The sequence below is a fragment of the Doryrhamphus excisus genome, linkage group LG12 (genome assembly GCF_037039965.1).
Source record: "Doryrhamphus excisus strain RoL-2023G ecotype Guam linkage group LG12, RoL_Dexc_Guam_v1.1, whole genome shotgun sequence".
Taxonomy (NCBI): domain Eukaryota; kingdom Metazoa; phylum Chordata; class Actinopteri; order Syngnathiformes; family Syngnathidae; genus Doryrhamphus; species Doryrhamphus excisus.
In genome coordinates this window covers 520,641-546,440 of record NC_136368.1, presented here as the reverse complement: position 1 = coordinate 546,440, position 25,800 = coordinate 520,641, and the positions used below count along the sequence as shown (strand labels likewise).

At 47.2% G+C, this 25,800-nt stretch overlaps 1 protein-coding gene across 1 annotated transcript; it reads left to right on the top strand.

Annotated features, from left to right (window-relative positions):
* Positions 1 to 717: 717 nt before the first annotated feature.
* parp4 (poly (ADP-ribose) polymerase family, member 4) lies at positions 718 to 25,800 on the top strand. The gene is made up of 36 exons (XM_078795316.1): positions 718 to 761; positions 1,658 to 1,785; positions 2,140 to 2,356; positions 6,550 to 6,628; positions 7,008 to 7,086; positions 7,174 to 7,278; positions 7,335 to 7,493; positions 8,057 to 8,194; positions 9,450 to 9,617; positions 10,888 to 11,039; positions 11,196 to 11,327; positions 12,085 to 12,183; positions 12,290 to 12,473; positions 13,885 to 14,026; positions 14,577 to 14,719; positions 14,790 to 14,921; positions 15,942 to 16,028; positions 16,110 to 16,274; positions 16,338 to 16,384; positions 17,147 to 17,228; positions 17,637 to 17,774; positions 17,838 to 18,027; positions 18,425 to 18,495; positions 18,741 to 18,928; positions 19,265 to 19,364; positions 19,452 to 19,622; positions 20,299 to 20,379; positions 20,453 to 20,533; positions 20,601 to 20,696; positions 20,762 to 20,893; positions 20,973 to 21,032; positions 22,013 to 23,769; positions 24,564 to 24,621; positions 25,130 to 25,232; positions 25,298 to 25,427; positions 25,512 to 25,800. Exons 2-36 carry the CDS (start codon positions 1,660 to 1,662, stop codon positions 25,735 to 25,737), a joined length of 6,018 nt encoding a protein of 2,005 aa, XP_078651442.1. The 5' UTR covers positions 718 to 761; positions 1,658 to 1,659; the 3' UTR covers positions 25,738 to 25,800.

The following is a 25,800-nucleotide window of genomic DNA, read 5'->3' as shown; positions in this document are numbered from 1 at the left end:
GCACCGGAATATAACTTTCCCACTTTTGGACAGATTTAGTAAAGATACTCAATTGTTTTAGGACATCCAATACATTTACACAAGTACACACAATATACACTGCTAAACCAGTGCTCAAGTTCATATCAAATTATTTAGGGAATAAATAATTTGATATTTTTTATTGATTTTTTTATTCGTAAAAATTATTTCATGTGGTAAGGTAGAGACCCCCTACGAGCAAGCACATCTATCTGAAAGCCTGTCTGTAAATTCCAATACATTCATTTCAACATCAAATGTTTTGTTTTATTTACAGAACTCTCTCTAGGAAGTGGACATGCGTGCATGAAGAGAAGTATCACGAACGGTAGCAGGAATTAAAAATCGGAAAGTACAAGGCAGATCATAATAAGCAGCTGGTGGCAAACCTCCTGAAGTCGTCCCAAGCCCTTGGCTGCAATACTGTATGTCACTGAAGATTCCCATCTACGTTTCTTTCCACTGATCTGTGGACAAGTACAGGTGATGAGCACGGAGAAGGGTTCCACCAGGACTTTGCAGCTATGGAGAAAAGATATCGGGAAGTGGAATCCAATCTATGAGGAGAAGAGACATTCATAGAATGTGTATATTAATGTACAAATATGCCACAAAATAGCATGATTTATTCGTCGTTTGGTGGTTTTATTTTGAAGCCGGGGCTTTTACTTTGCAACTACATCGGAAGCTGAAACCGCTCCCGGCTGTTGGTAGCCAGGTTGCCGACGCAGACGTGACAGGTTCTGTTTAAACTTCCAACTTTCTTCCTTACAGCTTTTATCAACTTAAACTTCAAGCTACATCGTCGTATGCCTTTTGTCTTCATGTTTCGACTAAAATCAACACAAACTGAATGCTTGTACGCGGTACTTCCTGGTTGTCTGCTACTTTTACTGTGGGAGTAGCGAGCAGGTGCTGCTATAATGATGTACGAATTGAGTAAATACGTATATAGTTGTATAGCGTGGTTTCTATGCTGTTGTAACGTTGTTTGAAATTAGATTGCTGCACCTTCTTGGACTTCCTTGTTGGACTCTAGAGCAACAACTCTAAATCTAAATCTAAACGTACGTCAAATAGAAGTCCACTTCCGTAGTTTGGCCGCCATGATGGTGAGCCGTACGGGCTGTCAAATAGACGTCCACTTCCGTAGTTTGGCCGCCATGATGGTGAGCTGAATCCGGAAACATTAGTTTGGGAATATGTATTCGGCACACCTTTACGTCATGAATTGCGCCAATAGAGGTTAAAATGTACCTAAGACAGGTATGTATGATACAAAAGTTGTAGATTTATAAAACTGGTTGTTTTAAATAGATAGGACAGCGGACAAGACTCACCAAGTGCATATCTGTGGGACTCCCACACAATATACCTTAAAGCTACAGTGTTCATTTCTCGGTGATTCTAGGCCCAACTGTGATAAGTGAAATAAGTACGATTTCTTATTTACAAATGGAATAATTTTGTAGTTGAAGTACAGAATGCATGCGTGGGTTTTCTCCGGTTTCCTCCCCCATTCCAAAAACATGCTAGGTTAATTGGGAATGGTTGTTTGTCTATATGTCTATTAGTTGTAGTTTACAATGTGATGTGGCTGTATTTGTACCGACTGACAAGTGTTCTATGTTTTCAGGAATGGCTGTGTTTGACAACTGCACTGTGCTTTTTGAGCTGAAAAACTTGTCATACAAGGAGAAGGGGAGTGTGAAGTCGCTGGTGACCGAAAACGGAGGAAAACTTTGCTTTGTGGTGAACAAGCAAGTAAGGCTGCAAGCGTCGCCTTCCTGCTACCAACATTTGTTTGTAGGCACTTCCTGTTTGGGTTGCTTATGTGGAAACCACAGTGCTGACTTTACTCCCTTAAATACATACAAGCATTATTAACCCTCACAGAACACAAAGAACTCAGTCCTTGCTTGGAAGTTCCAGATTGTTTTTGGCAGGACATGTTGGAATTTGTCTTGGAAAATCCGGACCCATCTTGTGTAACAATCAGGTCAGGTTGACCTTCCTAAGTCACGTAGACCTCTTAAGTCATCAAAAGGGAAAATGCTGCTGACTCCGGACCTAGCAGTCCTAACTCCTCTAACTCCTAACTCCTTGTATTTCCTCCAGTGCTCCTTCGTGGTCGTCAGCGACGTGGCCCACCTGAGCACCAACAGGTTGCGGAGCATCCAGAAGTACCAAACGCCAGTGGTGGGCGTGGATTATGTGCACACCTGTGTGAAGAGTGGCGTCCTCCTTCTTATCGAGGACTACAAGCTGGATGCTTCCTCGCCTTCGCCCCCCTCGCTTCCTCGAACCTTGCCCGTTCAACCATTCACCCATCAAGGTAACCTGTTGCTTTTTACTGTGATATGTTCGCACACGCCCACCCGCCATGACACGGGGTGCTGTGCCAAACATGATACCTTACTGAGGCTGGACCACGATGGTCAGTAGAGCCCAGACCCCCACCAAGGCCAAAGAAATGGAGATATATGTACATCAGAGTAGTCAGTACACAGCTTGTATAGCAGTATACATTTCCTGTTAAAGGCAATATTTATTGTGTGAACACCTGTCCAAATATTTAGTGTGAGCACCATTGGTATCTAGCGTGATATGACCCTGGCTTTTGATTCCCCTCCCCCCCAAAAACACCTCAAAAGTCAGCACGCTGTTAGCGAGAGGCGAGTCATCAAAGTCTTTAGCTCGCTCGACTCGTTCACCTTTGGCCGTTGTTAGATGCACTTGTTTAATAGAAGAGACCGGGGGGAACACACACACACACACACACACACACACACACACACACACACCTACTGCTCTGCTGCTCTGCTGCTCTGCACCAAAACACATCCAGCAGCTTGGATAGCGTATTACTGTATTGTGGGCCACAAACTCCGGCTGGGATTTTTGCTGCACTGTTGAACCGTCAGCTGGTTAAGGTGTTTGTGTTGATACCAGCACAGAAGCACAGATGCTGTCAAAACACCAGCAGAGGTAATAAGTCTGGTTGTGTGCTTGGTGTGTTTGGCAGCAGGACGCCCTCAAAGCGTTGGACCTGTCTCACTAAGAGGTCTAGGTGACAGCAAGTATGTTCTACCTGGTCTCTCGGCAGCACCACGCAGGGAAAAATGACACTTTATTCCTATACCTATTAGTTCTTCAGTAACTACTCTAAATATATATGGCATACTTCCTCAGTAACTACTCTACTCATTTGTTCCTCAGTAACTACTCTAAATATATGTGGCATACTTTCTCATTTACTACTCTACTAATTAGTTCCTTGGTAACTACTCTAAGTATATGTACCGTACTGCCTCAGTAACTACTCTACTCATTAGTTCCTCAGTAACTACTCTACTCATTTGTTCCTCAGTAACTACTCTAAATATACAGTGAAGAAAATAAGTATTTGAACACCCTGCTATTTTGCTATTTCTCCCACTTAGAAATCATGGAGGGGTCTGAAATTTTCATCGTAGGTGCATGTCCACTGTGAGAGAGATAAACTAAAAAGAAAAATCCAGAAATCACAATGCATGATTTTTTAACAATTTATTTGTGTGATACAGCTGCAAATAAGTATTTGAACACCTGTGTATCATCTAGAATTCTGACCCTGAAAGACCTGTTAGTCTGCCCATTAGAAGTCCACCTGCACTCCATGTATCATCCTGAATCAGATGCACCTGTTTGAGGTCGTTAGCTGCATAAAGACACCTGTCCACCCCATACAATCAGTAAGACTTTAACTTGTAACATGGCGAAGACCAAAGAGCTGTCCAAAGACACCAGAGACAAAATTGTACACCTCCACAAGGCTGGAAAGGGCTACGGAGCAATTACCAAGCAGCTTGGTGAAAAAAGGTCCACTGTTGGAGCTATCATTAGAAAATGGAAGAAGCTAAACATGACGGTCAATCTCAATCGGAGTGGAGCCCCATGCAAGATATCACCTCGTGGGGTCTCAATGATTCTAAGAAAGGTGAGGAATCAGCCCAGAACTACACGACAGGACTTGGTCAATGACCTGAAAAGAGCTGGGACCACCGTTTCCAAGGTTACTGTAGGTAATACACTAAGACGTCATGATGTGAAATCATGCATGGCACGAAAGGTTCCCCTGCTTAAACCAGCACATGTCAAGGCCCGTCTTAAGTTTGCATATGACCATTTGGATGATACAGAGGAGTCATGGGAGAAAGTTTTATGGTCAGATGAGACCAAAATAGAACTTTTTGGTCATAATTCCAATAAGCGTGTTTGGAGGAAGAAGAATGAAGAGTACAATCCGAAGAACACCATCCCTACTGTGAAGCATGGGGGTGGTAGCATCATGCTTTGGGGGTGTTTTTCTGCACATGGGACAGGACGAGTGCACTGCATTAAAGAGAGGATGACTGGGGCCGTGTATTGTGAGATTTTGGGGAACAACCTCCTTCCCTCTGTCAGAGCATTGAAGATGGGTCGTGGCTGGGTCTTCCAACACGACAACGACCCGAAGCACACAGCCAGGAAAACCAAGGAGTGGCTCCGTAAGAAGCATATCAAGGTTCTAGCATGGCCCAGCCAGTCTCCAGACCTGAACCCAATCGAAAATCTTTGGAGGGAGCTCAAACTCCGTGTTTCTCAGCGACAGCCCAGAAACCTGACTGATCTAGAGAAGATCTGTGTGGAGGAGTGGGCCAAGATCCCTCCTGCAGTGTGTGCAAACCTGGTGAAAAACTACAGGAAACGTTTGACCTCTGTAATAGCAAACAAAGGCTACTGTACCAAATATTAACATTCATTTTCTCAGGTGTTCAAATACTTATTTGCAGCTGTATCACACAAATAAATTGTTAAAAAATCATGCATTGTGATTTCTGGATTTTTCTTTTTAGTTTATCTCTCTCACAGTGGACATGCACCTACGATGAAAATTTCAGACCCCTCCATGATTTCTAAGTGGGAGAAATAGCAAAATAGCAGGGTGTTCAAATACTTATTTTCTTCACTGTATGTGGCATACTTTCTCATTTACTACTCTACTAATTAGTTCCTTGGTAACTACTCTAAGTATATGTGCCGTACTTCCTCAGTAACTACTCTACTCATTTGTTCCTCAGTAACTACTCTAAATATATGTGGCATACTTTCTCATTTACCACTCTACTAATTAGTTCCTTGGTAACTACTCTAAATATATGTGCCGTACTTCCTCAGTAACTATTCTACTCATTAGTTCCTCAGTAACTACTCTAAGTGTATATGCCTTAGTCGTTAGTTCCTATTAGTTCTTCATTAGTGCCGCAGTAACTACTCTAAATGTATATGCCTTAGTCATTAGTTTCCATTAGTTCTTCATTAGTTCCTCAGTAACTACACTATGCATTAGTTCCTCAGTAACCACTCCAAATGTATGTAACGTGCTTCCTCAGTAACTACTCTAAATATGTGTGCCTTAGTTGTTAGTTCCTATTGGTTCTTCATTAGTACCTCAGTGACTACTATTTTTGTGTACCGTATTGTAAAATGACCTTTTCTCCCCAACCCTGTTTTTTTCAAAAGATAAAATTGTATTGGTTTAGTTTTGTAATATGCGAGTAAATGCCACTAAAATGACTTTCATCTTCCTCTTTACGACGTTATTCTTGGACAATCATTATTGTTAGATTACAACCTTTTTTCTCCGAATATTTTGGGTTGTTCTCGTAAAATTACTGTAGATCTTCCCATTGTTGCCAGTGTTTTAGTTTTCTCGTTAAACAGTACATGGGAAATGGCTCTCGGACTGCACTTTGGACACCACCGCCCTACAGTACATGGGAAATGGCTCTCGGGCCGCACTTTGGACACCACCGCCCTCATGTAGTAGTGTCGTACATGACAGCCAAGGTGCATGTAAACAAACACGGCAGAGGAACTTGAATCCCTCACATTTGCCATTTGGAGGAAAAGAAGCTGCAGGAGCAAAGATGTGTGGAGGTGGGGAGAGGGGGGGAGAGGGGGAGAGGAGGAGAAGGGGAGAGGGGAGAAGCACAGAAGATTTAGCTTTCTGCCCGCACAAACCCTAGCTAGCGTGATATATGCCCACAAGTGGTGCAGAGTGCAATAAATACGTGGTGCAGACGTGAGGGCTAATGAAAAAAGGAAAGAAGGAAAAAGCGCAGCAGTGTGTACTCCTCCAGTGTTTACACAGTGCAGACAGATTGAATCAGATCCAACACCCACCCGGTTCCAGCTGAGCGACTCTTGGCTCCTGTCTATCACCGCCTTCATTTGCTGGCTGCGCCGACGGAAGTCAAGAGTTCTGCTCCCTGTTGGCTGATGTACGAGCCCCGTGATAAAGTCTCCGTGCCGGGCGCAGTCTGCTGTTGACATGGCGGCCGGAGGTCAGGTGGAGGTCGCTCGCACAAAAGGTGGTGTTTGTACATCAGGTGTGCGCCAGGCCGCCGTCACGGCTGCGGATCCCGCATTTGTCCGCATCTTCTTGCATCCCGCTGCAGGTCACATGAGGTCTTCTGCTTTTTGCTTTTGCTTTTGCCTCTGCAGCCGGCAGAGCGTTTGCTGAGCCCTCGCTGGATGAGAGCCCGCCCCCGGAGAAGAGGAGAGACATCCTGGGCAGGTTCAGGTGTGCATAGCCGTCACGCACAGCCGAGGTGTTGCATTATCACAACGGGATTAGTCGTAGGGAGCAGCGGCGGCGTTGCAATCGGCGTCGCTGTTTAACCCTTTTAGGGCAGCATTTCCTCTCCTTCCTCTACAACTCATGACACTAATTAGAGCCATACTGGCCCACATTTACTCTACCAGTAGGAAATAACATCATGGTAGCTTTATTGTTTGGACATGACTATCATATGAGCAATATCGCAGACCCCCCTCCCTTCCCCGCGCCATCTGCCATAGACGGCTCCAGACAAGGCTTATCTGTGTAAAGCCTCCAAATGGGCTCTTGAATAACTCCAATGAAATACGGATCTTGTCATTTCTGCTGTGGAATTTCCCAGGATTTACGATGAGCGGGACAAAGACCTAGCCGCGTATCCGGATGACTTCAGCGTGGCAAAATATTCCATCTTCCAAAAGGTGACTGAGAGCGAGCTGCTCGGCTTGGCTTTGCCGGGTAGTAATTGTCGCCGGCGATGACGCAACGTCATGTTCTCGTCTCTGCAGAACGGCGGCAGCGCTTGCTGTGTGCTGGAGCTGCAGAGCGCCAAAGGCGGGACAGGGCGGCAGTACCGGGTGGTGCGGTACCGGAAGGAAGACGTGGGGGCCGACGTAAGTTATTTTTTAAATCAACCGCAACATCAGACTCATGTAGCCGGTGTTAACAGGAAGCAGCGCAGAGGGACGCGTTGGTGTTCCCGCCCACTTCGGAGGAGGCCGTGGCGGTCTACAGGACGCTGACAGAGTCCCTGCTCGCTTCCGGTCTGAAGCCGAGGACCGACATGCCCCCCCAGGCCAAGGACCTGGGTTCAGCCCCGCTGCGACAGGTCTGCGCCCCCCCCCCCCCCTCACCTCCGGCTCTAAATCAAAAGTTACCCCAAACATGCACGTAATTATGAAAACAGTAGCAGTGAATTGGCCCCCAGGGGGCGCAAGTGAGACATAAAACATTATTATACCATAAACCAGCCCAAGCTTCCTCCGTGGATCAGAGGTAATACTGGCAACATTATGAGGCTACATAAAAGTTATTGTGAGGGGACACTAACGCTGCACCAAACAAAAACTTCCCTCGTTTACCTTTCGAGGGCTCCTCGTTGCTGTAATGATGCGCCTCGTCACCGTGGCTTCATCATTTAACGGGGATAAATAGAAACGTGCAGCGCTCATATTTTCTGTCATTTGTCTGATTCCCATTTTTGGGTTTTCCTCAGCACCGCCACAGATGCATTCCTATGAAGTACTACTTGGCTTGACAGGAATGAATGCTAATGGCGCGCTTAAGTTGCATTCCAAGGACGCTCTGACACTCAGTCCCTCAAAGAGCCTCGGCCGCCTCGCCCGCCTCGCCACTTTTGACGTGATTGACGTGTGGCTTTTTCTATGGCAGCTGCTGCTGGAGGAGAAGCTGAGCGCAGGAGTCTTGTCGCACGATGTGGGCGTCTTTGTGGAGCTGCTGTGGACCGAGGCCTTGGGTTGCCTTGGCAACATCCTCCTCGTCCCCGTCAACACGCTCAGCCTCCATGACGTAAGGCTACCGCTTGGACTCGCGGAATGTTGTGAAGATAAATAAGAACATAGAGTTGAAATATTAAAGAAAAAAATAAATGTCTTGATATTTAATTAGTATGAAACTAATTAAATTTAATTATTTATTAATACAAAAATTAAATGTAATTAAATGTATTTACTTAATTAATTAAAATGTAATTAATACAAACAAAAGAAAACAAAGTCATAATGTTAATTACCTAAAAAATTTGGTTGGGAAAGTTATAGAAATAATGTCAAAATATTATGGGAATGAATTAAAGTAGATATGTGCTATATAAGATCATCAGATCATCAAATCGATTTAACAACAACCCAACTGAACACAAAATGCAGTTTTGAAATTAAGCTTTTTATTATTTTTAAAGAATTATTAGTGTGGAAAAGGTTATGAAGCCATTTTTAAAGCTTTGGGACTCCAGCCGACCACAGTGAGAGCCATTATCCACAAACGGCCAAAACATAGAACTGAGGTGAACCTTCCCAGGAGTGAGCTGAATCCTGTTGAGATGCTTGACCTTTTGAAGGCATGACCTTCAAAAGGCTTCACGCTGGAAAAGCCTCCAATGTGATTGCAATGTGATCTTGTTGCTGCTAAGGGGGGCCCAAGTACAATGTCTACAGGACGCTGACAGAGTCCCTGCCCGCTTCCGGTCTGAAGCCGAGGACCAACATGCCCCCCCCAGGCCAAGGACCTGGGTTCAGCCCCGCTGCGACAGGTCTGCAGACCCCCCCCACCGCCGGCTCCAAATCAAAAGTTACCCCAAACCTCGGTTCTATGTTTTGGCCGTTTGTGGATAATGGCTCTCACTGTGGTCGGCTGGAGTCCCAAAGCTTTAGAAATGGCTTCATAACCTTTTCCAAGCACTTATTAGCACTTTTTCCACACAGGGACTTGGAGCTTTAGATTTGTTTTCCTCCCTTTTTATATTAACATGTTGTGTTGTCATTGACTAATATTTACATTTATTAGATGATATGAAACATTTAAGTGTGACAAACATGTAAAAACTAAAATCAGGAAGGGGGCAACCACTTTTTCCAACACTAATTTTGTAGTTCATCTCCATAGGTTGGTTTACAAACTTCCAAGTGCATAATGTTATTTTTCAATAAGTGCCCCTCCCTGGACACCCCTGATATTTGCAGTAGCGTATATATTTCATCTGATGTATAGGTCTCACCCGACTGGCCGAATGACGGCTGACACCGCGTTGTGCACGTTTGTTCAGGTGAGCCGAGCGGAGGGCTTGTTGATTGAAGCTCAGAGAAACCTGAAGGAGGGGAAGCGCTCCGAATCGCTCCAACTCCTGGCTGAGTTTTACATCCTGCTGCCGCACAGGGTCCCCACCAAGACGGCCGACACCAGGCTTTTCTCTCAGAAGCTGGACCTGTGTCAGGTACACATGTGCACAAACTGATACCAGATCCCAGATCAGCCTCCATCGTGATGAATAATGCCGCCGTGTCACAAAACAGCACACCCGAGGAGGCTTTTTGTTTTGCCTCCTCGATTTTGTGGCGCGTTTGAAGCCCGTGGAAGAACGGCTTTGATGAACTCGCTAAAATACCCTGAAGCTTGTTTTTATTTTGGCTGTGTTGTTGCTTTTGAGCAGTCCAAATGCTGACAGCTTTCACGCGGCAAAGACTACGCTAGTTGAGATGTTTTGATTCGGCTGCCTTCACAGCGATCCACGTGTAATTGTTACGTCGTACTTACTGTCACTTATTAGCCATCAAATTCCCAGGCGCAAAGGGAACACGTGACATCTCCTGAAAATAGCAAAACAGCAGGAGGGAAGATGCTTTGGTTTGCTCCCTCCTCCGTCGTAAAGCCACAGGCTAAAGTGTCAAATTAGACCCGGCGCTAAAGCTAGCGCAACATGAGAGGCCGGCCCCCTGACATTACGGACTGGCGAAGAAGGTGATGTGGAGTTGCCATGGCAACAACGGATGCTCCTGTCTGTGTGGCGGGCATGTCCAAACATTTACTGAGAGCTCCGAGGATGCGGGGGCCGTTGCGGTTTTGTTAGCGGGCTGAAACCACTCCACCGTCGTCGATATGCAAAGATTGGCCATTTTTACTTATTCATGGCATTTTTTATTGTTTTTATTCCCTTTTTTAGTGTTACATCTCCTGCACAATTAATTTCATATTATGCAAATACAACCACAATAAAGGCTTGAATCTTGAACACTTCACATTTTTGTACTTATAGTACTTTTTTCTGCCTCTTTAATAGTATTTTTTAAGGCTCAATTCAATTATTTCATCCTGATTAATCGCATCTTGTCCATAGTTAACTCAAAACAAATCGCAGATAGAAAGACGATATTATAAGCAGGCCGATAAATATCTTCGCTACTTGCAAATCCCACAATTTTTGCACATTCAAAGTGAGCTACGATTTGTCCCACTTTGTTTGACGGTCCTTGAACGCACCATCCAACTTTGTCCCATGCTGCACAGATACTAGACTGCTGTGTGGGGCAGCTCTCTGAAAGCAAAGACCAGAAAAAGCCTGTGGGCGTTTTTACGGCTTGATACTACACCGAACATGAGCTCTTTTATTGTGTAGTTGAGTCATCACCTAATATCGCAAACTAACATGTATGTTGCCATGGAAACGTTTGACACACGCAGCTGATTGACTGTTCCTCCCTGACCAGCTAATCCGGGACATCCTGAACGTGAGCGAGATGACCATGAGAAGCCCCGCCCCTTCCAGCGTGGGAAAGTTCCGCGCCCTGCGGTGCAGCATCGAGGCGGTTGACCCCGGCGGCCCGGAGTCACGCACTGTGGCGTCTCTGCTGCGGGACAGGTAAGCCTTTCACCTGCGTGTAGGGAGTGTCCTGGATGGCGACCCCAGTTTCATCCGCACGACCCCCATGGTCCCCAGGATGATGCTTTTCATCCATAAGAGAGGCGTGGCATGGGAACCGGAATTATTTTGCTACGTTTTTTGCTTTTTTTCCAGCTCCGTGCAGATCCATCAGGTGTTACGAGTCAGCAGAGCCGTGGAGCTTCAGACTTTTCAAGGCCAGCTCGGAAATGTCAAGTCCCTCCTCCACTCCTCCAGCGCTAGCAACTTCGTCGGGATTCTGTCACGGTGAGCTGACACCGACACGCACACATACGGATGACGACTTGTGGGTCCCAGGGGATCCGGTGTCTGCTGAAATCCATTCTGGAGCTCCTGGCAGGGAAAGGGACCAACTTAAGTTGGAGTTGATATCAGGGTCACTGTAAGGAAATGGAACCGTGTGACTTCTTCCAGACAGCCAGGAAAGACTAATACTGGTACTGGTACTGGTACCGATACTGGTACTGGTCCTGGTACTGATACTGATACTGGTGACAACAACTTGTGGGTCCCACAATACCACAATACCAGTACCGATACTGATACCGATACTGGTACGATACTGATATTAACAATAATAATGCGGTAAGCACTCCAAATTCCCTGGCTTGTCTCTGTTATGGTTTTTCCATAAAGACTCCATTCTTTCATGAGGTCTGCGCGCTAAGCACCGTGCAGCCCCCAAATAACTAATTATTTACAAATATAATAGCATGGAGTTTTTCCAATTTTCATATTGTCATAACGGTATGGATGCATCTGTGCGTGTCTGTGTATTAATATGTCTTCGGTGTACTAGTTATTGTGCACCCCTAATAATAATAATCATCTCATTAGGGGGTGTGTGTGTGTGTTTGTGGAAATGCATGATATAACATGAAGAATGCTCATATTGGATGTACTACTCCCAGAGAATGAATGCATGTGTGTGTAGTCGGCCCTTTGTGTGCTGATGAATGCACCGTAGTGGATTCCTGCGTTGAGAGCAACGATATCGTTTCAGGGGTCTGCTGCTGCCTTGTGTTGGAGTGGAGCACCACGGCATTGACAGAACAGACGCCGGCAGCCTTGGAAGTGGTATCTACTTCAGCGATAGCATGAGGTCAGAAGAACGTCCATACACTTCACGCATCCGACACCTTTTATCCCCCCCCCCCCTTCCTGAAGAGGCGCATCGTCACTAAGCTGTGTCCTCCTTCGTCCTGCAGCACTTGCCTCAAGTACTCCAAGCCCAGCGCCACAGACGGCTCTCGGCTGCTCGTGGTGTGCGACGTGGCCCTGGGGGATTGCCTGGAGCTCCACCGGAAAGACCCCGCACTGACTCGGGCCCCCGAGGGACACGACAGTGTGCGTGCCGTCCGCCGTACTTCCTCCGTTCACTCCGAGTTTGAGGTAGGCGAGTTTGTCAGGGTGACGAAACGACTTGAGTTAGCATACGTGCTGCAGCTGGACGTGAAATATCAGTCACTATTGATGGATTCATCCATCACTCATAATCATGGATTCTTGAAAGAAGTACCCAAGCACCCCGCGCTCACTGGTCGTGCATTTTTTAGTGATAGTGACCACTTCATGACCCGCCATGGGGCCAAAATTTCTAGCCGAGCGCCAAGACTGTACGAGTACGAGTTGCTGTGCCAGTGACATGGTTGAAGCATGAATAAATACACTAACAGGCTTGCCAGGCTCGTTCCCCTCCCCGCGTCTTTCAGGAACCCTGCAGTCATGTTTGTTGTGGCTGATATACTTTGTGGGGCGACATCGTGTACCGTGGTCCTTGCCATCAGGGTCACACATAATGCACAATCCAAAGTAGTTCCAAAGGCCAGAGCTGGAGGATGCTGGAGGATGCTGGAAGATGCTGGAAGATGCTGGAGGATGCTGGAGGATGCTGGAGGATGCTGGAGGATGCTGGAGGATGCTGGCATATCACGTGTACATTTAAGGCAGTCGCAGGGTTCCCACATGTACTGGAAAACCTAGAAAATGATTGACCAGTTGTCCGGTCATGGAAAACTTGTACATGGGAAAACAAAAGTCAAATTTCTTCCAGTTATCCTGGAAAATGATTTAGCCTCGTGAATGCAAACGGATTAACAGCGAAGCGCATCTTATCTCACCTCACCTTATCTTCCGGGCAATATTGAAGTGCTCAAAATGTTTGAAAAAAGCTATAAAAAAATATCCAAGTATTCACCAGAGCTGTCAAAAACTCATTTGTCTTATTAATTACATTGAAATTACGTCAAGCCTTTATAGGAGTATTTATTCCTTATAGGAATATAGGAGACACAATAACAGAAAATCTCAACATCTTAGACATAGATAAGACGTTCGCCTTGACAGCATACTTCCTGCCGTGGGTATGGTCTCTTACCCGTTACTGACACCTGGTGACCAGGGTAGAGTAAGAAGATACTCAAGATGCACTTCAATGGCTTGATATGCAGTCAACGTTCACACAGGAGCTGCTGTCTGCCACAACTTACACTAGTCACTCGCACTCTGCACTCTGCTCGTGGCCCCGCCTCCACCCGCCGAGGCAGAGACTGTATGACTTACAAAAGGGCTCACTCCGTCCATGCCGTTGTTCTATGGAACAAATGCGCCAAGGTGCACATGCAATATACCGAGACCGGCAAATATGTGATTCTAAATATGCTTCTTGACGTTATTAGAGCCCTCTAGACATGAAGTAGCACCCCTATAGTCACTTGTACACTCATTTCACCCAATACCGTAGACCTAAACAGAGAAAACGCTGCAGCTGCAGCTCATCGTCTGTCATCTTTCCACGCTCCAGGATGACGAGTACGTGGTGTACAGGCCCGAGCAGGTCCAGCTGAGATACGTGGTCCGCTTCAGCGTGGACCGAGACCGCTTGGAGGAGTTCCGCCCCACTGTGGACACCTCGGCTGAGACCCGCCCCCTCCCGAGCGTCTCAGGTGAGCGCGGCTCTCACGTGCCGCGAGTCAGAGAGCCGCGTTTGTTATTCATGCTGTTTTTTTGGATGTTCCCCTGCATTGGTGGTGTCGGCGCCGGGTCGGCTTTAAGCGTCTTGCCTTTAAATATCTGCCTGCGTCTGGTTCGACGCTGTGGAAGATGAATGAAAAAATGAAAAAGTGAGAATCACCTCGGGGGGCTGTGTGCACAAAGGCTGCTGTTGTACCATCACTCCTAATTGGCACTTAAAGTTCCTCGCAATGAGTTTCCTCACAGGATCAGTTGGCAAAGTAGCTGAGCACAACTTTTAGCAACAACTCCCGCAACTAATAGAAGACTTAATGGACCGTCCTGCTGTCCCCACGGCAGCCGGGTGTCAGCGAGCGGCGTGGAAAGTATTTGTCATGACAAAGGAGTGCGAGGCATTCACACGGCTCCTTTTTAAGCCCACAAATTGGATCTTTTAGACAAAACGGAGCCACTATTTGAATATTTGCTTCCCTGGAGCTAATGACACCTGTAATGATGTATTCCGTGTGTGTGTGTGTGAAGAGGTGCTGGCTTCTAATGTCGGGATAGAAAGCATGAGGAACCCACTGGGAGACCTGACTGCAGGACTGCTGGGCAGCTCGGGGCAGCAGCTCCCCCTGCAGGCTGTCCACGTCAAGTGCAAATTGGTGGATCTGCTCTCCCAGGTGGGGCGTGTCCGGCGTAAGCGTGGAATAACCTCAACTGATGTTTAGCGTGGCCTCAATCCGCCTGCAGGTCGTCGTCTTCCAAAAGTACAGCAATCACAGCCCGGCGCCCATCGAGGCAAAGTACGTCTTCCCGTTGGAGGACTCGGCAGCCGTGTGCGCTTTCGAGGCCTTCATCGATGGGAAGCATGTGGTGGCACAGGTACGGATGCAGGCCGGCACCGTAGCGGCTCGTGGGCATTGAATCAGTGTAGACCGGGGGTGTCCTAGTGACAATGGCCCGAGGCACATTGTAAAAATAGAACCAATAAGGGGGGAAAGACAGCAACATGCAGCACTAATCATACAGGAAGAATATCAACATGAAGAACACGTTGTCATCCAACAAGAATATTGTCATATTTATTAGGAAAACAAACGGCATTTATAGTAGAATCATGTTGAAATATGAAACACAAGTGTCAGAATCTTGTGAGAAACAAATAAAACAATAAACAAAGTTGGCATTTTTAGAAAATCAGGTTGAGGAAAAAGTCACAATGCTATGTAAGTAAAGGCAAAATATCAGATGAAGTCTTGATTATGAGAAAAAATAGTCTGGGATTTGATGATAATGAAGAAAAACATCATATTCTACGTTTTCAGTCAGAAAATCAAAGAAATAAAAAGCCGTAATGGTATGGAAGTGGAAATATTATGAGAAAGAAATATTATAAGAAAAAATAATCAAGAATAAAAATGGAAAAGATTGCCATAATTACATGAGAATAAAGTCCAAATATTTTGAGAAAAAAATAAATATTATATCGAGAAAAATTCACAATTTGACCTGTAATAATAGGAGTTTCATTTTAGTAGCAACAAAAATGAAAATAAAGAAAATAAAAAGTGTTAATGGTATGACCGTGGAAGTGGAAATATTATGAGAACAAAAAATTAAAGTTTTTTTTAAAAAATTATAGCAGAAATGTAATTTAATGAGAATAAAGTCAAAATGTTAAGAGGAAAAAAAGCAATGAAGCAATAAACTAATAATATTAGGAGGGGAAAATGTTCAAGTCCCAGTGTTATGAGAAACATTTGTAGCAAATGAGGCTGCGATGGGAAAAGCCCAAGAAAAAGTATTCTTATTGTCAAGTCTGTTGCTATAGCCCCTAATCACAAGGAGCCTAAAGGGCTTTCGGCCATCCAAGCATTGAAGCTGCGTGTCCTTGGCTGCCAGGTGAAGGAGAAAGAGCAGGCTCGCAGGGAGTACAGGCAGGCCGTCCAGGAGGGTCACGGAGCCTACCTCATGGACCAGGACGCTCCCGTAGGCGCATGCCACCACATATCAGCGGTAACTACCGAACAGCCGAGTCACACCTCACCCTGCCTAACCCATCCCTCGCAGGACGTCTTCACCATCAGCGTAGGAAACCTGCCGCCGGGCGCCACCGTGCTCATTAAAGTGACCTTTGTGTCCGAGCTCATCGTCAAGGACGGCGCCGTTCTCTTCTCCCTGCCCGGGAGTGTTGCGCCGTGGCGGGGAAGCGCAGCGCTCAACCAGACCACGCAGGTAAAGGCTTGGAAAGGGGAAGTGGCAAATTCAGCGTCACATGGCTTCTCCCGCTCTCCACAGGTGACCGTGGACAAGGTCTGTGTGACCCATGAATCGGCAAGTTCAAGGTGCGCCTCAATCTCCTTTTGTCATCAACTCCATTCAAACGCGGGGTTTTAGCACCCCCTGCTGTTGGAAATGTAAACTATCAACAATCATCAACAGTAGAAATGGAACAAACTGCTATTAACCAGAACATAAAATCCACAATAAAAGCCTTACGTTTAAGTATTTTTGATGTCAGAGTATTAAGAGAACCTAACAAAATTAAATAACGTTGTAAATTGTTATAATATAAAAGTTATCATGGTATGACAGTAAGGCCAAAATATTAAGGGATAAGACCTATATTATATTATATTATATTATATTATATTATATTATATTATATTATATTATATTATATTATATTATATTATATTATATTATATTATATTATATTATTCATTCATTCATTTTCTACCACTTTTCCTCACTAGGTCTATTATTATTATTTTTATTATTATATTATATTATTATTATCGAGTCATTTGATTTAGAATATCAGCTGATGCTGAGTCCCGATCCAATACAAGAAAATTCATACAAGAAAATAAAGATTATTCATTTTAATCATCTTATTTCTTAACATGTTTTGTGTTGTTTGGCTTTGGACATTGTTTTGTCCCACCATGTTCGGCCTTCAGTGAACGCACCACAATGGTGTGCTTTTACGTCACTTGGAAGCTATCGTTTGTGTCGTTTGAGTCGCATAAAGTTGTTCATGTTTTCATGTAAAAGTGGGAATGTTTGTAGGAACGCGAAGGCCAACAGTTGTTTGTCCTTCCCAGGGACTTCAGCCTGGACATGTCCATCGAGATGCCCAACGAGATCAGCAGCCTGTCGTGCATCACACACCGAGTCAAGATGAAGGTCCTTCATCCGTTGACTGTTTATGATTGGGGGGGGGGCTCAAACTAAGAAATTCATGGCGGTTTGCGCTGATTGGTGCAGACAGGGAGATATGGTCACGTGGGGGGTGGAGGTGGGGTGCACCCACGGGGGTTTGCTACGTCATCGTTTCATAATTTCATGATAAATGCCCATTGTTGTGGTTTCCGTGTAGTACGTGTATTAGCACTTGGGGCACCCGGTCCCTCAGAGGCCCTAAACCCGGGGGGGGGGGGGGGTCAGCCAAATGCCTGGTTTGCCTACTAGCACGCCCCCCGCCTGTGTTCATGATTTTTTATGATGTCTTGGTACGTCATTGAAAGTGATTGAAAAGCTCATTTTGATGCCAACCTGTCATTCATCTTCACCTTGACGTTTTTGTTCCTGCAGAGGACCGACTGCAAGGCGGTGGTGAGCGTGCTGCCGGGGCAAGTCATGGGTCCGGATGGCTTCCAGCTGTCACTCACTCTGTCGGAGGTTCATCTGCCCAGGATGTGGGTGGAAAAGCACCCTGACAAGGACAGCCAGGTCTGACAGCTCCGCCTTCCTGACAGCGTTCCCACGTAACCATCTCCCGCTCCATCCCCGCAGGCTTGCATGCTGGTTTTCTACCCAAACTTTGATGTCCGACCCAGCTCCAGATCTGATGAAGTCGTCATTTTGCTGGACACGTCCGAGTCCATGCGGGGGGAACCCCTACACTGGTCCCGGGTGATTGCCCTGCACATCATCAGAACCCTTCAGCCGAGCTTCAAAGTCAACATCGTCTTGTTCAACAGCGGTCAGTAGCACTTCCTGTTGGCGTCACCAGGTTGTCATGTCAAGGAAACACGGCACAACATCCCCAAAGTCAATCTCTATTATTGAAATAGTCTGTTCCAGTGTCAAACCGTCACCATACCGCGACCCTAGTGAGGATGAGCGGTAGAAAATGAATGAATAAACATTTGAAACGGAACTGTGTGTGTGCACGTGTGTGTGTGTGTGCACGTGTGTGTGTGTGTGTGTGTGTGCACGTGTGTGTGTGCACGCGTGCACATGCGTGCACGTGTGTGTGTGCACGCGTGCACATGCGTGCACATGCGTGCCAAGAAATGATGCAAACCCATGAATCCATTCCAAAGGGAACGAGATGACGGTATTCACACGCAACTTGCTATATCCTGTTGTCTTGTCAGATTACACACAAGCTTTCCTGACCGCATCGCCGCTCCATGAGGCTCGACAGGAAGCAGAGAAGTTCATCCAGGTGATGATCCTGTTCATGTTTGGCCCAACTGTGATGTCATCCGTCGGTGTTCAGAAGGGCTGACTAAAACGAATAGGAATCTTTCAAGTGAACATTTGACTCAGTGATGAAGTACACTCACTGTCTGGAAAATACGGTCCCGTAGGCTAACTCGCCATGCTAACTGACTCGGCCGAAGCCAGACGTTGTCCAGTGTTGGATAGAAAAACAGCGTGTACCTTTTTCCCGCCGTCTTTCCCCAACAGGATGTCCTGCCAGTGGGTGGCAGCACCGAGCTCTGGCAGCCCCTGCGGGCGCTCGGCCTGCTGCCTCCGTCGCGCGGCATCCGAAACCTGATCCTGCTGTCCGATGGCCTCCTCCAGGACGCCGACGTCACCTTGCGGCTGCTCAGGGACAACGTGCAACACAGCCGCCTCTTTGCGTGCGGCGTCAGGTGAGGAAGAGTCTGAGGAAGACACTGAAGCCTAGCAAAAGACACACTTGGTTCATAGTTACGCTTATTTTGTGTCATGAAGAACTAAAGTGTGATGATAACCGTAGAAGTAGTGCGACTTAATGGTCACCATTTTGGAACTTTTGTTTGAGACATTTGCTTCCATGTGTAGGACGCTAAAGAACGTACAGGTAACAAAGGTTCTATGATTGATGGTGGCATATTACCTTCAACAGGGGGCGCCACTAAGTTTAGCAGCTTTTTATTTTCAAGACGACGAGTGAAAGACTTGAGAAATTCAAATGATGAGTTTTGGGGTTTTTTTTGTCATTTTAGCCCAACAGCCAATCAGCACATGCTGAGAGCCCTGGCTCAGGCCGGGGGCGGAGCCTATGAATATTTTGACACCAAAAACAAGCACAAGTGGGCGGAGAAGGTGAGGTGAAAGGTCGCTGCGATACAAGATGCTGACCGACAAAGTTAAATGACCACTCCTCCTGTCTTTGTGGCGTCTCGGGGGCAGGTGGCGTGCCAGTTGCGGCGCGTGGCGTCTCCTGGCTGCAGGTCCGTGTCGGTCAAGTGGCATCAGTTCGGCTCGTCGGCTCCGACTCCCGTGCAAGCTCCCAAACAGCTCCACGCGCTCTTCAACGACTGCCACACGCTGGTCTACGGCTTCGTGCCGCACTGCACTCAGGTAGGCTGCTAGCTAGGCTGGCACGGCTTCCGGAACCTTTAGGGTCACGCGTATATTTTTACTATGTGCTGCAGTCCAAATGGTCATTTCTCCACCCCGGGATTATTTATTATTATTCATTATATTTGACACTACCTCCAGACACACGGTCTCCAAGACAGAAGCAAATTAGAAAACAAACAAACAAAAAGCGTCCATTATGCTCTGTATCAAATGTAATGTAATGAATTATTATGGCCACTAGATGTCACCAAAACCACACCCACACCCAATCAGGTAGACTTAAGCAGAGAAAATAAGACATGTAAGAAATGAATAAGACATGTGCTCGCATGTGTTTCAATAAATGCGATGTCGGGGATTCGGACTTGAGTTGTAGTAAGATAAAGAATGATGATATAAAAGTCTGGTGTATCTCACTAGTGACACCTAGTGGCCAGTGGAGACTACAGTCCATCTAACTGTATTTGTATGTTAGCTCATTTGGTGCTTGAAAGGCTGGATTTAGGGCTAATAATAGGCCGCAGGTGATGCCTTCTTGAAGTCCGTCAAAATGGGAACAGAGTGGGCACGCTGATACATTGGCACCCGGCTGCATGCCACAGGACCGGTGAAGGGGCCATGTTTTCTGTTCTGCGGTCACATTAATGGCCAGCCTGCTCACTTCCTGTCGCAGGCCACCCTGCTGGGCGAGCTGGGCGGCCAGGAGCTGAGAACCATGGTGTCCACCAGCGAGCTGCAGAAGACCAGCGGCACGGTACCCCCCCCAAAAATAGTCCGCTCCAAAAAGTCGGTGTCTGTACTCCAACACGCGTGTCTGCATCTTTCAGTTCCTCCACAAGCTGACAGCGAGGGCTGTCATCAGAGACTACGAGGACGGCAGCTTGGATTCCAACCTCGCCCAACATGAGGTGCGTCTCTTCGGCAGTCGCTCCACAGGTTGATCAATGGACATGACGTGGATCTCTGTCTCCCCAGGGGAAGAAAGCCCAGCTGAAAGCGTTCATCGTTGGTTTAAGCAAGGAGTACTCCATCCTGTCTCAGTTCACCAGCTTTGTGGCTGTTGAAAAAAGGGTTTGTATTCACTCTGCCTGAGCGGCCATCGCCACCCGTTAGTCAAAGTCGTTTCCACCTTCTAGGAGCCGGGCCAAGCAAACGAGGCCTTCACTGACATCCCCGCGCTGTTGGCCGAAGAAGATGTGGACTTCCTGCCCTACATCAGCTGGACGCCTCGTGAGAGCAGCACGGAAGAGGAAGAATCGGACGACGATGTGAATGCCGCACGAACTCGGTTGTTCGTTTCTATCACGGGTCTCTTTTTAAGCTGCTTTTGTCTGCCACTTCCTGCAGGACTCCTGGTCCGGATCAGATTCCTCCCTTGGCGAGCCGTCTCCCTGGTATCAGCCCACGGTTTGTCTCCACTTTTTTTTTTTTTACATATGTTTCCTGAATTATATATATTTATATTTTTATGAATGATGGGCTGAAGTCAACCACAAATCAGCCATAATTATTAATTATTTCATACCTGAAAAAACATGATGGGGGAGCCATAACTATGGTGACATGGATCGTGATGCCAGGGATTACTGTTGTTAAATGTTTATTATATGGACATGAACCAAGCAGTGAGCATTACCGTCGGTAGCCACCAGAGGGCACCGTAGGCTTGTGACGACGTCAGTCATGGAAGGAAATGATTAGACCAGCCTTGTTTCTTCAGTTGCTTCTTCTTTTTTAATGCCTGGCACAACTAAATGTGACAAATCACAAAAATAGATCCTACCACTTTCATTTTTGGCAGCACAATGCTCTAGATATTGATGTAAGAACTTGTGATGCTTGTTATTACCTACAAAAATATGCAAGTTGGTAGATATCATGTCTTAAATAAAATTCCAATGAGCTATTTTTGTACCTGTAGTTGTACCAGGATGAATAAAATGGATCAATAAACCAGTGGCCGTCCATGCTGCTCCTCCAGCCATGACAAATGACCTTAAACGTGAACTTCAAGGGATGGCTGATGTCCTCATCAGCATGGCTTTTCCTCTCCTTGAGTTCTGGTCGGGTTCTTAAGTTTGATTGGCTGGCTTTCCCGGCGTCTATTCCCGGGACATCAGGCCATCCAAGCGTCCAAGGAAGCAAGACACCTTTAAACCTTCATGAACCCTGCCGGTGTTAAGTAACGTTCTTATCAGTCACGCAAGTGTAAAAAGAAGAGAACCACCATCGTGCTTGAAAAGCATAAAAAGTGTCCACCAAAAAGTACTATTTGTTTACCATTTATCCCATGAGCAGGAGAAGGTCCGCACCGTGGTTGAACGTACGCTGAATGACAATAGAAGAGAATATTAATATTTGTTCTTTCTCTCTTCTCCTTCTGGTAGAGCCCCTCCTTCTCGCTGTCGTCTCCAGAAATGTCGCCAGTCGATGGACTTGGGGCTCGTAAGAGGGTGAAGAAGGCTGTGATAGAGAAAGCGGCAGCTTCTGATGAGCTGATGGCCAAGGAGTCCAGCAAGATGGAGGAGGTGGAGGAGGACATGGAGTCCAGCAAGATGGAGGAGGTGGAGGAGGACATGGAGTCCAGCAAGATGGAGGAGGAGGAGGATGAATGTGAAATGGGATTCGGATTGTTTGACGACGAACCAGCCTTTATTGAAGCCTTATTTTCCGGAGGAAGAACCGAGCCGGGTCTCTTGACTGGATCATTTGCTGCTGCTCCTCCTCCTCCTCCTCCTGGAGCCACACATCCAGATGCAGAACCATTTCCACCAAGCCTGGACGTACCACGTATCCAGCATGGCGGCTCATTGGAGGCCTCTCGTCCACGTCTACGTGGAACTCAAAGGGATAACCGCCTTCATTTCGATATCACCCCTAAATCCAGACCCACCCATCCGTCCCGTGATGCACCTCCACCACCTCCTCCTCCTCCACCCCCTGGAGACACAGATCCAAATGGAAAGAATTTACTTGAAGACCTCGGCTCACCAGTTCCGCCCCCTCTGCTGCCACTTCAGCATCGAACCCTGCGACGTGTGCGCCCGAACCGTGATGTAAAAGCAAAGGAATCCAGAGTCCAGCATCAGTGGGATCCTCCTGGGATGGAAGCTCAAGTGAAGCTCCAGCAGCAACCAGGTGGAGGAGCCATTGAGACCATTGAGCGCTTTGATGGCTTCCCTGTCAGACCAACATCAACCAGGATGTCATCCCCTCCCGTGGTTGGAACGCTGTTTGGCAGCAAAGCACCTTCAGGGCCTTGCCAAGGGTCTGGCTATTCTGGTATGGCACCAATCACCTGTGGTCCACCAGCAGGACTTTCTCAGCTGCTTCAGTCTCAGGTCCGGTCTACGGCACCAGGTTTTTCTTTGGCGAGCCAAACTTCGGCACCAGATTTTTCTTTGGCGAGCCAAACTTCGGCACCAGATTTTTCTTTGGCAAGCCAAACTTCAACAACAGGTTTTTCTTTTGGGAGCCAAACTATGGCACCAGGTTTTTCTTTGGCGAGCCAAACTTCGGCACCAGATTTTTCTTTGGCGAGCCAAACTTCAGCACCAGGTTTTTCTTTGGCAAGCCAAACTTCAACAACAGGTTTTTCTTTTGGGAGCAAAACTAGGGCACCAGGTTTTTCTTTTGGGAGCCAAACTATGGCACCAGGTTTTTCTTTGGCGAACCAAACTTTGGCACCAGGTTTTTCTTTGGCGAACCAAACTTTGGCACCAGGTTTTTCTTTGGCAAGCCAAACTTCAACACCAAGTTTTTCTTTGGCGAGCCAAACTTCGGCACCAGGTTTTTCTTTTGGGAGCCAAACTTCAACACCAGGTTTTTCTTTGGCGAGCCAAACTAGAGCACCAGGTTTTTCTTTGGCGAGCCAAACTTCGGCACCAGGTTTTTCTTTTGGGAGCCAAACTTCAACACCAGGTTTTTCTTTGGCGAGCCAAACTAGAGGACCAGGTTTTTCTTTTGGGAGCCAAACTAGAGCACCAGGTTTTTCTTTGGCGAGCCAAACTTCAGCACCAGGTTTTTCTTTAGGAAGCCAAACTGCATCCAATCTTGCACCCATTTTGGGAAGAAGAGCAGCCGGCTCTGCTCCACCCGACCCTGCGCCAAGACCCGTGGGGCGTGTCCTCAGGCAGACATCCTGGTGAGTCAAAACTCAAGCGCCGTCCAAACGGTTCAGTCCATAAATTGATTTGAAGCAGTTGAAAGAATACATAGATAACGAAGGTTCCGATAACGATGTCGGCAGCAGCGCTCCCCTCGTCCTGCCTCAGGTCACATGATGGTGTTACCTTGTCTGTGATGCCACAAGGTGCGTTGGACAACAAACACCGACGCCGCATGGCGCTGAACCGATGATTGATGTGTGGCATGGAAACAAGGCAATGAACGCAGACGACAATAAGACTAGTCACGCGTCCGTCTCCATCAATACGTCCTTGTGTGCGGCCCTCTTGGCTTCGCTACGCTGTTTTCCACGGTGCTGGAGCGTATGGACAAATACGGCCCATATGTCACGTCGTGTCATATTTACGAGGCTTATTGCACGTGTGGACGTTCGTACGGTTGGAACATTTCCATCCAGACGGTTGGCTCGCCACAGCAAGGCTAATCCATCACGTAAAAGACGTCTAAATAGGAGATGGGGCTTATAAATATCATTTAGTTCCATCAGCATCAAAGTCTACATATTGTCACAAACATCAAGCGAGACGGATGATGTCGGGGTGATGATGTCGGGGTGATGATGTCGGGGTGATGATGTCGGGATGATGCCGGGATGATGATGTCGGGGTGATGATGGGATGATGTTACAAAAGTTCCAACAATTTGGCAGGAACTCCGCGTGGAAAAGGCTTCCGTTACCAAACGCTATGTCCCACGTATGTAAGATGCGTGTCTGTGTGCTGATCACGTGTTGCTATCACGTGTTTGCAGGTCGGCAGGAGGCCAGAATCTGTCAAAATGGACGAAGATCTTCGAGATGCAGACTTCGGTAAGACGACGCCTGCACACATTTTGTTAACAAATATCGCTGATCCCAAAGTTTGATATTAGCGCTATCAACATTATGACTATTTTATATGATAAATTATTTATTACCTATTTATAGTATATCTTATATATTACAGTTTGCTAGGGACAATATCGGTCGGTATCGGTGATCGTACTTATGCCCATCAAAAACACGAACAAACATGTCTGCCATGTGGACTTTAGCAGGATGTGCGAAGGAAGGTTTGCGTCCTGGTTAGCATGGACGGATCAGGTTAGCATGGAGAGGAGGCGGAGCACGCCGACTTTCCCAGGCTCACAAAAGTACGCAGCCAACCTTTGGGGTCCAACCTTTGGAAAGCGAAAAGCAAAAGAGCCCAACCAGGAAGTGATGTGAGAACAACTGAAGTCCAGTCTTAGTCCAGATCTCGGGCACGTCCTGGTGGTAGCCTGGTGCCCGGTAAAGCTCCAGCATGGATGAAAGCCGTGCTGATATTTGGCTCCGGCAGGACGGCTACTGGGAGCTGACCACGGAGCTGGGCCAATGCGTCAACGTCGACCTCCACGTCCTTGCAGACAACTTCCTGACGAGCAAAGGCATCCGCTCTCTGGGTGAGATGACGTTCCATCCTCGTAGTCCGCAGCCTTGCGGCGAGCTCACATCCTGTCGTGCGCAGGCGTGAAGGCGGCCGCTGACATCCTGAGGCTGCTGGCGACTCTTGTGGTCCTGCAGATGATGAGGTTGGAGAAGCTGCCGGAAGGCCGGCTGCTGCGTACGCTGTTCGCTTTGGAGGAACCGCCGATCAGGTGAGGGTCTTCACACCGTCGGGCTCCCGCTTCTGGAAATGCCAACAGCCCTCACGTGGAGAGGGTTTTTGTTTTTTGTGGCAGAAGCAGGCCGCCCCGCTGGCAGCGCGTCAGGACGGCGGTGGACTGGGTCTGCTGGGCCGACCGCCAGTACCCGTGCGTCTGCAGCCGGCTTGAGATGGGCTTGACCTGGGAGTCCGTCACCCGCCAGCTGCTGGGCTACGACGTCCCGCCCGCCTTCTCGCCTCTTGCTGGCCTCAAGCTGAGGAGCAACATGGCCGCCGCGTGCCCCCCTGTGGTCGTCCAGTGAGGACCCCCGGCAGCGTGGCGGGAAAGAAGCGCAGGTTGCAACATTAAAAGGCTTTTTTTTTTA

Coding starts and splice junctions, on each gene's coding strand:
- parp4 (XM_078795316.1), top strand. CDS start 1,660: ATGGCTGTGTTTGACAACTGCACTGTGCTTTTTGAGCTGAAAAACTTG. Junction 16,385..17,146: donor CATGAATCGGCAAGTTCAAG/GTGCGCCTCAAT, acceptor TGTCCTTCCCAG/GGACTTCAGCCTGGACATGT. Junction 20,534..20,600: donor CCAACCTCGCCCAACATGAG/GTGCGTCTCTTC, acceptor CTGTCTCCCCAG/GGGAAGAAAGCCCAGCTGAA.